The sequence below is a fragment of the Anopheles cruzii genome, chromosome X (genome assembly GCF_943734635.1).
Source record: "Anopheles cruzii chromosome X, idAnoCruzAS_RS32_06, whole genome shotgun sequence".
Classification (NCBI taxonomy): Eukaryota; Metazoa; Arthropoda; class Insecta; order Diptera; family Culicidae; genus Anopheles; species Anopheles cruzii.
Genome location: NC_069143.1, coordinates 9,750,529 through 9,762,763, shown reverse-complemented (window position 1 = coordinate 9,762,763; position 12,235 = coordinate 9,750,529). Strand labels below are relative to the sequence as shown.

At 54.5% G+C, this 12,235-nt stretch overlaps 1 protein-coding gene across 1 annotated transcript; it reads left to right on the top strand.

The window, feature by feature from the left end:
• Positions 1-233: 233 nt before the first annotated feature.
• LOC128267246 (monocarboxylate transporter 2-like) lies at positions 234-12,235 on the top strand. Its single transcript, XM_053004052.1, has 6 exons — positions 234-669; positions 9,469-9,642; positions 9,717-10,119; positions 10,600-11,145; positions 11,220-11,514; positions 11,600-12,235. Exons 1-6 carry the CDS (start codon positions 234-236, stop codon positions 12,233-12,235), a joined length of 2,490 nt encoding a protein of 829 aa, XP_052860012.1.

Here is a 12,235-nt window from a genome sequence, read left to right as displayed (position 1 = left end):
GCTCTGACGCTAGGAGGAATGTCGGTGCCGGCCACGCTGGTACGCGGGATCACTCAAATGATCCAAACGATCCAGCAACGATAGGGCGAAGCGACGGACGAAACTCAGAGTGCTGGATCCGCGACTGGGCGCGCGCCTGGTCCGGAGTCCTACGTAGTTGGCTAGCCAACGTGGATTGGATGTCACGGTGTTGAGCGTAAGACATTTGTGTTGAGCCACAGCCAGCGATAAGTATGTCGTTCTCGTACAACGATCCGATGCGCCCGCTGGCGCTGCAGCGGTCCCACTCGCTGCCGCAGTTGCTGAGCTCGCGCGAAGACTCCGGCGTGGCGCTGAGTGCGAGCGGTTCGTGCAGTGGGCTGAACAACTTCGGCTACGGTTCGGACGGGTCGTGGACGAGGCGACACCGGCACCACCATCATCACCATTACCACCACCACCACCGCTACCGACAGCCGGACCTGAAGATTCCGTACGGGGCACGGCTGGTGGCCGACCTGCGGCAGCTGATCACGCTGAAGCAGCACTACTACCCGGAAGGCGGCTGGGGCTGGCTCGTCACCTACATCGGCATCGTCATCCACTGCATCGCCCACGGGCTGCAGCTGTCGGCGGGTGTGCTGCTGCTGCAGACTGCCAACTTCTTTCCCCATGTAACCGTGGCTGCAGGTGAGTGTGTGTCTGTGGCTGGAGCGGAGCCCAGAGTGCTCCTTCAGCAATCTGTCCTTAACGAGGAAGCACAACGGTCTTCTGCGTATCCGGCCGAGCGGTATTGTTGGCTTGCATCAGGAAGAATCTTAATCTCTGTCGCTTTCTGTAACGGTGTGTTTTTACAAACTTTACCGACCGCCTTATCAACCGGGGCAATCACTAGCACAGGAAGCACAACAAAATCCTATAAAAAAACGTCGCTGGGCAATGTGGGCAACGCATCACCTCTTCCAATCTTCACCAGCGCTGAGCTACACGCGCAGAGTACCTCGTAGGTACGCTAAAAAAGGCTAACGAATACCCAATCGAGATTGGGATGGCTCGATCTGGCGGGCGCCTCCGTCCTGCAGCCTGTGGACCGGTTTAAAACCCGTGCCAGTGGCTACCCATCAGTAGTCAACTAATTAAATTATCCCGGATAAAAGCCCCAGTCCCCAAAAAGGGATGCTTGCTTCGGCCTCCCAAACCCCCCCGCACACCTGCCGGCGGTGTGCCGGCGGTGTTACCTTACTCGGGACCTGAATGAAGGTAACGTCTTGTGTTCTCGGGGGAGGTATGCGTGCCACGGTGCGTGGTTAACATTAAAATTCATTGAAACCGAAGCTTGACGCGAGGGGTCCAGTGGGCGTAGTGACGCAAAAGACCCCCATCCGCAGCTTCTTTCGATGAGCTACAGAAAATATCGACATATTAGTTCAATTCTTGGGCGCTTCGGTTGTTAAAATATATGCACATTCTTGGTTCTTGGCGCCAGGAACTCTATCAGCTCTCTCTCTCGCTGAACTACAGGTGTGTCAAGCGTTTTTAGTTTGCCGACGTACTGACGGGATCGAAAGTTTCTAGAAACACCCACGGAATGCGTGGGGCCAACGCCGGTCCGGTCCTGTCCCATAGGTGTGCTGAACATTAGAATAAACGGCGGCCGAAGCATTACGAGCGGGCGCCACATTTGCATGAACAATGACAGCCCCCTGCCACCGCGGCCGGTAGTTCGGCAGAAGATAATTGGGTGATTACACACCATTACCATTTGCACACATTAACATTTGCACACATTACCTCCACATTACCGGTTCGGAATGGAGCACATCAAACGAAGCGGAACGACCGATCGGAACGGTTCGGATGGTGCCGATACCTATCCCGAGCCCCGTGAACAACCATTTTTTTTGTTTAATTATTTTGATGACGCATTATGAAAGTTAGACGCACACACACACACTGGTATTTCACTGTTATTTATACAGATTAGCTAGCAAACGCTCCACAAGAATGCGGTGACTTCGTGGACGCAAGGAAATACAGGATGGTTTCCGTGTCGAATGAAAGTTTCTAATTCGGTACACCGAGTGTTACCTTCGGTCGCCCCCCCCCCTCCCTGACCTCACCTTCCCCCACGCCATCCTAATACTACCCCACCCACCTCGGCGCTAAAAGGCGCTTACGTCGGAACATAATGAATTGCTTCATAAATAAAATGGGATGTTTTGCATCGCAACTTCGTAGATACAAAGCTAGGATCACCCGCTTAGTGGGCGGCGGGTGGTTAGGAAGTGGGGGTCGGCTAGAGCAGCCAGCTCGGAGTGATATATGATACCTGAGTGCGGTGTGAGCGAAGCATAACCCCAGGGGCCATGTGCGTGTCACTTAAGATTTAAGCCGCCGGAGTTAATCGTCGTGCGGGAATGGTCGTTAAAAGACGCAGGGTTTGAAGTGTCAGGGTTTCCGCCAACTTTTTTGGCGAATTCTTTTGAGCCTCGATGGCATCGAAACGCTGCATGGACCGCGTGTCCTTAGTAGCCTCAAGTGTTGACCAGGGAGATAATATTGCGGAACAAATTTGATCAAATCCTATTACACATCCCGTATACGCTATTATTGGGTTCGTTCTTTCTCACCACTCGCACCGGCGGTCGGAAGTGTTTGGCCAGTGGTCAGTTCGCCCGAAGTACGCAACAACACTTCATACGATAGCCAGTTTCTACAGAGAAATGCTCCATAATTCGGTAGGTTCAACTTTTGGAAAGAAGCTTGTTTTAGGACAACTTTGGTTAGGAAAACCCAATCAAAACTACGGATCACAGTACGTGTCAAACTTGAGGGCACTTTAGCCAACACCAACACGTCCGACTTCCTGCCCCAGGAACCGCTTGTGTCCGAATACTTTCGATCGCCCGTTCGGCACGCCGTCCATCATCCAGAGCACGTCCAGAAACATCGAATCGATGAGCGATTCGATGTTTCTTTCGTCGCATCGCCCTCATTTGTAGTCCAAGCGCTGCCATTGGCCCTCGGCCATTGCCACTGCTCCCTTTGCCCATCCACCGGAGGCGGGGGGGGGGGGGGGGATTAGGAAATATCTGTTTTACGGCGTGCGCTGCAACGAACCGAACCGCTTCAAGTGCTGGAAACTGTGACCTGACGAAGGACAGCCAAACTGTGGCGGGGATTTGCGCCATTTTCGCCCAACGCTACGCTACGAAACCCGCCTAGGCACCCCGACCACCCACCCAGTTCGAGTTTTCGAGGAAAACGATTGCCGGACGATGCCGGGTGTGTTACCGTTCATTGTCCGGACCAGGACCAGGACGGCTCCAGGGCCCGATGGTCGGCGATGCTTCTGGGACGCTGACCTGGGATGGCGGGGCGAGTATGTGGTGCTTGTGTGCGCTCGGTGTGACCGCATCCGGAAACGCGTTTTTCATCCCGCCTTTTTGGGACACGTACTCTGTGGTTGGAGGTTGGGTGTCGGGAGTGAACTTCGTATTCGACGTTTGTCTTTCGGTTTTTTTTTTGGCGCCATTTCCTTTCCATTTGTAACGCGCTGAACCGACCAATCTTTTTTTCGATCGCCTGCGCGTGTCAAAAACTCAAATTGGGGCAAAGTTCTTTGGCGGCACCCGGCATCCTACGAATTGGCTGTGGGGGGGAAGCGCTCGCGTGTATGGCTGTGTGTGTGTTTTGCTTCTTCTCCACAACCCGCCACGCTGCCGCCGTACGATCTCAGCCATCTTGCGGCCTACGACATGAGAACGAAAGCTGACGCTCTGCCGGAAGCCAGCAGCAGAGGTCCGACTGGGAACTGCCTAAGACACCTGATATACGCAGGCTCTACTGGGAAGGATGAAGCTGCTGGTGTTCCGATGACGGGTTTCCACAATCGTCTGTGTGTGAGTGTCCTAACGAAAGTGACCGGACAAACAAATCCAGATACGTTGCTGTTACCGAGTAACGCCGGTCCAAACATGTCTCTGCCTTCCTGAATACGACTGTCATTTGCTTAAAACTTTTCCAACGCTGGACTTTTCCGGATGGCGCTAGACTTTGACCTAACTGTTTACTGGGTTGTTCAACATATTTTGCTGCTGAGGGCGCTGCTACTAGCCCGAATTTTCATCTGTCAATTCAAATCTTTGTTTACAAACCAGTTAGTATCGACGTGTCACAGAATCCATTTTTGGGAGTGCGAAATTGTGTCACTAGAGCATTTTGACAACTGCAAAAATCCATGAACTGAAGTTCGTATTGTTGGAGCATCCACCGTATTCACCAGAATTGACCGGATCAGCGACTTCTATCTGTTTCGGGACCTCATAAAACAAATTCTTGCGTGGAAAGCGTTTTCTATCAAATGATGAGGTCTTAGCAGCTGTGGAAGCGAATTTTGTAGCTTTTCCACAAAGTACTTACTTTAGGGAATGGATTTCACAATTTGGAACCTCGTCCGAAACGCGCGGTGTATCGATGTTCAGGGAGACCTTATTCTGAATAATAAACGAGTACATCAAACCACAAAAATGGGGTTTTTCTTATCGCAACCGCAAAACTAATTGAACTGGTACTTGGTAGCCTGGTACTTCCGAGTCTCTGCAACATTGGTTCGCTGAGGTTTTCCTGAGGTGTCTCCCAACATGGTCCGTCAGCGATCAGCGTGTGGTGTGCGATCTGTCACAGCCCAGATCGTGCACCAAACGTCAGTTGCGTGCGTGTGTCGTGTTGATGTAGCAAAACACTGTTTGTTTGGCAATCGTGAGCTTTCTTACGCACTTAGAACGGTTCATCGTTTCAAGTGCGATCAACGTAGCGTCCAACACCGAAAAAGTAAACAACCACACACACACACACACACGCACATTCCTAGCTATGCTGCGTAAACAGTTTCAACAACCGCTCTTATTCGGAACGCATCTCTCACGACGCTCTCTGCGGGCGCCTTGCCTAGAACGAATCGGTCCCATTGTATACACATAAATCAGCCCCCGAAAGAAGATAAAAACGAAAGTGGTTCCCCAACCAGAGGCCGGGGAGACTCGGCTCGGCTCGGTTCGGTCCGGCCCCGACTCGGGTTGTGATTTCACTTTCATTCACCAACACAGTGGAAGTGGAAATAATGTTTATTCAATGCACTGCGCTGCGACTGCCCGGGATGCCTGCCCTTGGATCTCCCCCAGGGGGCAGGAGCAGGTGGGAGGAGAAAGAGCATAGCTCCCGACTCCCGACAGCGGGTTTCGGGTTTGCGGCCGAACGGCCATGGACGGCGGCCCCACGTAGCGCTCGGCTCTCGGATGCCGTGGATGCTGGAGTTTCGGTCGGTATGCGAGAGCCGCCGACATCGTCGTCAAGTCGCGGCCGTGGCCGCGGCTGTCAGTTGCATACCGACGGTGTGCCAGTCCAGAGCGTTCGACGTGCGCGGGGGCTGCTGTCTTCTCCACGAAAGTTCCACGGGACCGCGCGCGCGCCTGTGATGATCGCGTGAATCAGTTTTTCCGTGTAATTAGTGCCTTGTCTGCTTCCCTGCTTTGAGAGGGGTTGTGTCGCGGGACATTTGGGAACAGATCATGGCCATGGCTTTGTTTGATCGTTGTTCTGAGGCTAATGTGATTCACTAAGTGGATCACATTGCTAGAAGTCCAGTCCTCCATCAAACGGATACGGATGCTCTCCGACTCCGGCTCGGTGCTGCTTCCGGTGTGTTGGTCCACTGACCACAAGCGGCTAAGGCTAAGCAAACCGCGTTGTAGCGATGCGTTGGCCGATGGCCAGCGCTAACCTATCGCAATCTGGGACTTCAAACTCCACGTCTGGCTTGCTATTTATCGAAACAACTCTCTTTTCGAAGCCAGAAGTTCCCAGAAGACTTCTCGCTGCATTCCAATTCGAAAGCCGAAAGTTCACCGGACCGCTATGTTTTCATTCCTCTCGGCGGGGGGCCCACTTGCAATCTGGACACCCTGTCTGTCTTCTTCGAGCTACTGAGGCTCTCGTTCTAGATGTACGACACGGTTCGACTCGAAAACATCCCAGTTTTCCGGGTGCTTCCGAGCGCGCGCGCGTCTCGTCCCGGCTCCGCACACCCGGTAGAGAAGTGCGGAACATCCATCGGCCGGCCAAAAACTTATTTGCAACTTTTACTTCCATTTTGGTGTCTGTTTTTGTTTTCTTCTCTTTACCCTCGGGATTCCTTCGGTTCCGGATAGGAGGAAAGGTTGGCGCTCGTTCGTCTGCAAAATGGAAATAGTTAGAGAGTTGAGAATTGAAGTACTTCACATTTCTCGGTCGAGTTGAATCGCCAGCGATGCCTCAGTCTTACAGGCTGTTGACGATATCCCTGTAAGCCACTCAAACAATATCTCAAAGACTAGTTGCTGAATGTTCTGTCATTTGTTTTGATGGCTAGAAAAACCCAAATTTTTCATCAACTTCGAAAGCAAAGTTTATTGGACGATTGGGCAATTTGCGCTGTCCCTAGATAAGGTTTCTTAGGCGACCTCAAACGATAAGCGCTGGTTGCGGTTGTTTGTCATAATTGCAGGGTTTTAACCGATGTTATTCAAAGGAATCTACCGGAGGTTTTAACCGACGCACAGAGTTACTAGTATTTAACTTACGTAAAATTACTACTTACTAGTAATCTATTACTGTTGTTATTATTAATATTATTATTATTTTAATTGGTGCCGCGTCGCGTCGAAATCTTCTGGAGAACGCGCGGTGAAATAAATCAAACAATCTGAGTGCGTGCATCAGAGATCGTTCGGAACCAGCGCGGTTCGGTTAACGTTTCCTTTTTTTTCCAATGTTCGTTTCCTTCCACTAACTGTCGCGGCGGATTCGTCGCGGCGCGGCACGTTCCGAAATAGAATACCCCGGAGTCGTTGTTACCGAAGGCAGAAGTGGTGTAGTGGTGTTGTAAAAATCGGCACAAAGCCACGGACACATGCCACCATCTGAGGCCGAGCTACCGTTGGCCAACGACGATCGGAAGGGCCCGTCCTGGGGTGATTTTTTGCAGACGACGTCGACGGTGACAGCACTGACGACGGTCAACAGCTGCTCCGGATCAAGATGCTCCTGCAGTGAAGAGGGAGCCTTTGTGGAGATCTGGTCCAGATCCAGTAGTCCATGTTGAAGCTACTACAGGACCTACAGACCAAACCTGATTGGAACTGTTATCCAGTCTTGGAATGAGTCTGTGGACTTGTACTGTTTGACAGGGGGAGAGAGAGAGCGCGAAAGAGAGAGGGAGTGGTAGAATAGATTGTTCGTAGGCCTGTCAGTTCAGTTCTTCGTCTATTTCGTGTGCGGCGACAGCGTAGCGCTCGTCTATTTCGTGTGGGACATGGGGCGACAGCGTAGCGCTTCGACCGAACGCAGCAAAGTTGGCTGCGTACTGGAAGCCGGGGAACCATAGCCTCTAAAAAATCTTACACATTTGGAACACGTAGCCCCCGTAGTGTGTGCGTGTGTGTGTGAAGATGCGGATCCTGTTTTCGAATGAGTCGGTCTATGGCAACTACGAGGACTCCGGGGTGGCGACCAGTGCCGATGCCCATTCGCTCGTGTTCGACGAACCGATCACACCGCCGGCGGTTGGCGGAAGGCCGGTTGCTACTACTGCTGCATCGGCTGGTGTGGTTGCTCCCGGCGAACCCATGACCGAACTGGAGGCACTGGCGAAGGCATTGACAGCTCAGGAAATGGGAGCTCCCCGTCGCCTCAGCCGCGATGAGGACGTCCGGCCCAAACGCAACGGCGGTGGCCAGGATCTGATCACTGACCGCCAGGACGAAGCAGGCGTAGAAGGCTGCGAGGTCGGCCGAGCGGACCAGGATCACAACCCGGTTCACCACGACCCTGGACAGCAACCGCACCTGCAGTGCACCGAGGCACACCCATACCACCATCTCGAGCCCCATCATCAGCAGCTTCATCATCACCTCCACCACCACCACCACCACCATCACCAGCAGCAGCAGCAGCAGCGGGCGTCGAGCCGAATGTCAAACACCAGCATCGGCACCATCAAGCAGCACTACTACCCGGAGGGCGGCTGGGGCTGGATCATTGTGACCGTCGGGGTGGCGGTTTGCGTCCTGACGCACGGCCTGCAGACGGCCGTCGGGGTGCTAATACTGGTGGCCGGTCGAGTCTATCGGGTCGACTCCATCGCACTCACAGGTGAGCCGAGGTGCCGAGAGCTCTGCGCGCCGCCTGACGTCACCAGAGAGCAACGCGTATCCCATATTGAATCCCAGTGTAGTGCTGGGTGTAGCCAGGGTCGGCACCCTCGCTCTGGCGACAGTGGAGTTCCCCTCCTCCGGTTGGCCCGTCGCTGCCGCCTGACAGCTCTCATGGCGTGTGAAGGGTGTGCGCGATTTATTGGTCCATGTTATTTATGGTCCAGTCCGGTGGCGTGTACGGTGGGTATATTAGCGTACGGAGGACTGCGGCATGAAGGGAGTTAAATGCTCTTCCAACATGAAATATCGCGTCGTACTTGCGCCCGAAACCCGAAAACCGGCAAGTCGTCCCGTCATGGGCGCCCTCTGGACCAGACGATGTGACGTTCGAGTTTGGGGGAATGAATTGCGGTGTTGCGGTGAACTGCGGTGGTATCGCTCCGACCTTATCGCGCGCACAGGGATGAGCACGAATCGCTAGAATGAATTATGCGTTGCTTCTCGGTCGCTTCAGCTCCGACACTGACGCCAGACTTGGTTGTCCCTAGAGGCAGCTAGCCGACAGCATCCGACTTCTTTTCGGACGAAATTAGAGTTCCACGGCGAGCTCTCCAGTTGCAGGTGCACCCTGTCGGTGTCGTTGGGCGTATGGCAGACGGTCATCAATTCTTTGGTGCTACGATGCACCGGACGACGGCCGACGGCCGTATAATTATCATAATCCAGCGTCAAACGGTCGGAAAACTCCCACCACCGGGTCGCTCAGGGATTTTCCCATTCCCAAACTCGAACTCCAACTATCGTAAATTCACACTATCCTATCGCTGCTCGAACATCTCAACTGCCATTAAACTCCCATTCCACGGATGCATCCGGATCCGGTTGTAGGGCGAAGTGTTTACAACCCTTCCTTGGATTGCGCCGTTATCACCGTCATCAAGCTTCTCTGGCTAACTCCTGCACACGGGATTGGGGATGCTGGATGCTCCACAACAAACCTACTATGCAATCTGCAGTTGTAGAAGAGGTTTGCAGGAGCAAAATGGTAGCCTCGGCAAAAGGCGGACCTGGGACCTGAGCGATAATCCTGACCCGACACGGGACCGATACCTCGACGGTTATCTACATCGGCAAATGGTTGTCAAATAATGATTATACACTTCCACAAATCCTACCCATTCCGACCCAGCACGCCATTTTCTCGTCAAACTTCCATCGCAGCAAGCTACAGGCTTATGGAACGCCATGGAACTAACTCCGTTCTGTGCTCCCTTGCTTTCTTCTCTTCCCGAAACAGGATGGCTGGGAGCGCTCTCGACGGCGGTGGCCCTCTTCATTTCGCCCATCACGATTGCGGTGTGCAAGCGGAAATCAACGCGCCTGACGGCCGTTATCGGTGGTCTGGTGACGGCACTCGGGTGCCTCTTTACCTCGTTCGCCTCGCAGTTCCACCAGCTGTTCTTCAGTTACGGTAGGCGGTGGGCGGGCTCGTAGTGAACCACTCTCAAGTACTGATCCGTTCCGATTGCTATGTTCCCTACTCAGGTACGGTCGTCGGTATCGGCGTTGGGATGACGCGCGATTGCTCCACGCTGATGGTGGCACAGTACTTCAAGAAGCGGCGCGAGCTGGTCGAGATCTTCATAGTGGCCGGCAGCGGGCTGGGCATCGCCGTGATGTCCGCGTTCATTCAGTCGGCGATCGACACGATCGGGTGGCGGCTGGGCCTGCAGGCCGTCACCGGCACCGTCTTCATCACGTTCATCCTCGGCACCTGCTACCGGTCGGCCTCCCTGTACCATCCGCAGCGGCGCGCGATCCTGCACCTCAAGAACCAGAAGCGCAAGATCAAGGACAAGAACAAGCACGACGACCGGCCCCCGTTCTTTGACTTTAGCACGCTGCGAAGCAAAACCGTACGCATCCTGCTGGCATCCACCGGGATCGGGTAGGTGTAGAGTACCCGTTGGGGGCAACCTGTTAACAGCAACGCCCTGCCCTGCCACAAGTGTGGCCGTCATTAACTACTAGTTTCTCCCATCTTTAACGTAATTCCCGGATTCCGTGTCGATACAATTCATCACCTTTAGAAGCGATCTAATCAGTGATCCATTTTTGAATGCTTTAAATGCATCCTTTTTTCAATTTCAATTTCATTTATCTCATGTGGAAACCAATAAGACATTTTTCTAATCATTTTCATGGCATTCCCTGGTGATGGTAATCTGATGACTTTTGGTAGCACTTTTCTTCGTATTGAAGTAATGAAGAAGTACTTCCCGCGCAGAAACAAAACTCGACCGATTTTCAGATGCCCAAAAATGGTGTTATTTACAAAATAACAAAATAAAACCTATACTGCTTTAGATGCGTAATGACAGTAGCTGTCAGACACATGTTTCAAAACAAAAAACTTATCTCCTTGCAGAGCGTTCGGTATCAACACACCGATCTTCTATCTGGCGCACGAGATCCAGAAGGATGGCATCGGCGACAAGGTGATGATCCTGCAAATCTACCTCGGCCTCGCCTGGACGCTCGGGTGCTCGGCGTTCGGCGTGCTGGTGGTGCGCAACAGCGTCGAGTGCCGGATCGCGCGGCAGTACCTCTGCCAGACGGCCATCTTCATGTGCGGCGTGTGCATCCTGGCGCTGACGGCCGTCCAGGGCAACTACCACGGTTACGTGCTGTTCGTCTGGATTTACGGCATCTTCTGCGGCGGCTACCACTACTCGCTCAAGATGTACACGTACGAGAAGGTGCGCGCCCGCAACTTTGCCCGCGCCTGGGGCTTCGTCCAGTTCTCGCAGGCCATCCCGATCGCGCTCGGTGTGCCGCTGTCCGGCTACATGAACGAGACCGGCTCCGGGGCGGCCGGGTACTACTTCAGCTCGGGCTGCGCCATCGTCGGCAGCGTGATGATGTTTCTGATCGACCTGCACCGGCGCTCGGTGTCTCGCCACAAACACACCAGGTACGGGGCCGGGGCCTAGTGCTCGTTGTATCGGATGAATCTCTATGAATTTCTCTCTCTGCCGTCTTTTGTAGGGCGAACGGAACGCGCCACCTGTGCGTGTCGGAGAGCTGCCCGCAGCGCCGGAAGCTATCGTTCTCGCAGGAGCCGGACAACGAGCCGGGCATAATTACCGGCAACACGGCCATGATGATCGGGCCCGAGCTGCTGATACCGCCGCTCAGCGATGGCATCGTCGAGCCGATCAACGGGCTCGACAAGCCCGAGCTGACCTGCATCTCCGAGGAGGGCATCGCCGACATGGACCTCCCGGACAATCTGCTCGACGATCTCGACTACGTTGGCGACTGCATTACCTCCTGCAACAAGGCAAGCCATACCACACCCCGCCCCGCCTGCACACTTACCCCCTCTAAGCTCTAACGCCAGCTCTCTCTCTCTCGCGCGGGCGCAGGTGGAAAACTATCTCATGCTCAGCGAGTTCGAGAACAACCTCAGCGCGGAAGTTCCTATCCTGCTCGACAAGCGCGGCCGCCGGCTGTCGCTCTCCAAGACGAAGGCCCTGCTGGCGGGCCACCTGGCTGGCGGGACGGCAGCTGATTCTTCGGCCGCGGCCGCGGCCGCCGCCGCCGCCGCCGGTCTCTTGACGCTCACGCCCGATGTGGCTCCGTACGCGCATCACCCCGACTGTGCCGCCGAGTGCGTCCTCGTGGTGACGCCCTCCCCCACGGGTTCGCGGGACCCCGCACTGTCGGAGGCGGGTCTCTGCGAGCCCGGCACATGGTGCGACAAGTCTGTGCACCCCCTGTACCACCCCCATAATCACCATTTCCAGCAGCAGTACGTCACGATGGCCAACGGGGACGGCGAGATGAGCAGCACGGCCAGCGCCCCCAACAAGCCGGGCACCGTGGGCAACGGTGCGGGGCTGAATGTGGATAAGCCCTGGGCAGGGAAGTCGTTGGTGGGCGGCGGGTGTCTTATCCCGGCACAGCAGCACTGCAGACTGAACAGCAAGTGGCGCCCGAGCCAGCAGGTCGGTTTCCTCAACAGTCGCGTTATATCTGTGATCGATGAAGCCTCAGTTTAG

Bases quoted from the DNA above. Each gene is read 5' to 3' on its own strand.
- LOC128267246 (XM_053004052.1), top strand. From the start codon at position 234: ATGTCGTTCTCGTACAACGATCCGATGCGCCCGCTGGCGCTGCAGCGG. The intron at 9,643-9,716 runs GTAGGCGGTGGG...TTCCCTACTCAG, and splicing joins CCAGCTGTTCTTCAGTTACG to GTACGGTCGTCGGTATCGGC. The intron at 11,515-11,599 runs GCAAGCCATACC...GCGCGGGCGCAG, and splicing joins GCATTACCTCCTGCAACAAG to GTGGAAAACTATCTCATGCT.